The 2408-nt window shown below is 34.7% G+C and overlaps 1 protein-coding gene across 1 annotated transcript; it reads left to right on the forward strand.

Annotated features, from left to right (window-relative positions):
- Positions 1-1001, forward strand: LOC114398541. Its single transcript, XM_028360724.1, has 4 exons — positions 1-72; positions 153-399; positions 550-743; positions 825-1001. The coding sequence occupies exons 1-4, from the start codon at positions 1-3 to the stop codon at positions 999-1001; spliced, it is 690 nt and encodes a 229-aa protein (XP_028216525.1).
- The last annotated feature ends 1407 nt before the right edge of the window (positions 1002-2408 follow it).

A 2408-nucleotide genomic window follows, 5' to 3' on the forward strand; every position in this document is an offset into this window, starting at 1 on the left:
ATGTACGAGCATCTGAACGACGCGTCGCAGGCCTCTACACGGCAGGTGGGCGGTTACATTAGACTTCTTCAGGTAGTATTATTATTGATAATTTAAATTGAAGTAGCATTGAATCCTTTTTTTTTTTGTTGATGTTCACTATGTGTTTGTAGTGTTGGATATACGAGCACTTTCCTACGGTGCATACATGCATCGTTCATGATGCTTATGATGAGGGGAGCCCACGGGCCTGCAGGTGGCTTACGGGTAAGGCTCATATGACGGGGATCAAGGGAACCCCATATTGGAGACGTATGGATGCCCTGACTGTGACTGACGTGTGCTGGATGCCCTATGTTGAGCACCGGGGAGTCAGGGGCTTTGACTTGATATCGTCATACACCGGCCAGCTCAGGTGGGGTCAGATTGTCGTGTACGTTCGACCTGAGCGGGTTCTTCGACTGTTTGGCTACATCCAGACCTTCCCTTTGCTGCCAATTTGTGATTCTTTGACGGGTGATGATATAGATGACCGGTGACTGCATTTTTCAAACCATTTGGTGCCTGCAGGGGAGCTCTGTGTAGTTCCTGGGCAGGTGGTGCCAGACTACATGAAGTGGTTTTTTCGGATTTCGCACCCGTTTGTCACGCGAACCGAGGAGACTATTGAGCCGAGACATCCGCCTCCCCCTCATGATGAGGAGTTCGTCGAGCCACCCATCCCCGAGGTTTTAGTCGCGTCCGATCTCCCTACGCATTCAGTGGTAAGCATAACTTGTGTAGTTTTTCATAATTTATTTTTTTTTAAAAATGTGATACTGACTTTGTTATTTTGACTGTGACAGGTTGACTGCGAAGGATGTCAAGGGATGACTGAGGATTTAGGAGCGATTGTTGAGGATTTGGAGCGGGTCATCAACCTCAGGATGGTCACTGAAGACACTGATTTATATGAGATCATGACTCGTTATCTGAGGAGAGCTAGAGGTGACGCCGTAGATGGAAGTCTTAGGCCGCGATAGAGACGCCGCATAGATTAGGATTTATATTTTTATTGTATTTAAATTATTAATTTTAGTATTTGTTTATGTATGTGATAAAACACATTTACTTACATCATTTATGATTTATGTTTGTCTCTCTATAAATATATGCTTTGAAATTTAAATATAAACCACACACATGAGTCATATTTATAATGGTATTTGAATATATAAAATAAAAAAGATAAAATAATTTAACAAGGAGATTTTCTCCTGCTTTGTAATTTAATATAAATATATAAATATTATTTGTTTTAGGAAAAGAAAAAAAATTGTCATATTGAAAATAATGTTATTCCATTCATTCAAATATGAAAAGAAAAAATAAAAATGATGACATCACAATTTTATTAAAGAAAAAAAATGTTAAACAAACTTATTATTTATAGTATTTATTTTAGGAAAAGATATGTAGTATTAGAATTAAAAATTATTTTTTTATAATATTATAATTATTTTAATATTATTATAGAAATATTGTTTTTTTATAATATTAGAATTAAAATAGTATTTAATAAATAAAACTAAGTTGTATCAGTATAAATTACTTTTTTAGTAGTAATAAATACATGTCTTTATAAAAAAATTAGTCACTGATAAAATTGATTTATATTTTAAACTAATACAATGTTATGGTGACTAAAAAACTTAAAAAAAAATCAAACACATCTATTTTTTGTTTTCAATACATCTGGTTTTTTTAGAAGAAAAATTGATGTAAAACTATTTTGAAAGTGAGGTAAAATTAATTTATCCCAATTTTGGTCAAATTTGTTTTGTTATTAAAATTTAATTTGTAATTTAAATGTTAAAATTTATAACTATTCTGAAATTATATAATTTAAATATATATACGTACAATAAAGAAATTTAAAAGTTGGACCTGTTAGAAACATGCCTAAGGATCCCTGTTTGGCCTTTTTTTAAAAATTATGTGGGAGTCGCTTGAGACTGTCGAAGGCCCCTATTTGTCATGTTTGCACGTCAAGGAACCAAAAAAAAAATTAAGGCAACATCCCGTTCCATCGAATCGCACCTCAAACCGAGGCACCAAAAATAAAAAAAGTTGGTTTTGGGCCTGTTAGAAACATGCCTAAGTACCCCTATTCGACCTTTTTTTAAAATTATGTGGGAGCCGCTTGAGACTGTTGAAGGCCCCTATTTTTCATGTTTGCACGTCAAGGAACCCAAAAAAAATAAAATCAGCACCCCGTTCCATCGAATCGCACCTCAAACCGAGGCACCAAAAATAAAAAAAGTTGGTTTTGGGCCTGTTAGAAACATGCCTAAGTACCCCTGTTTCATACATAATACACATAACAAATGGGTCACAAACATAACAATTTGACACACTAACACATTACATTCAGTTGAACATGATGGACA

Source organism: Glycine soja, chromosome 19 (genome assembly GCF_004193775.1).
Source record: "Glycine soja cultivar W05 chromosome 19, ASM419377v2, whole genome shotgun sequence".
In the NCBI taxonomy this organism is placed as follows: Eukaryota; Viridiplantae; Streptophyta; class Magnoliopsida; order Fabales; family Fabaceae; genus Glycine; species Glycine soja.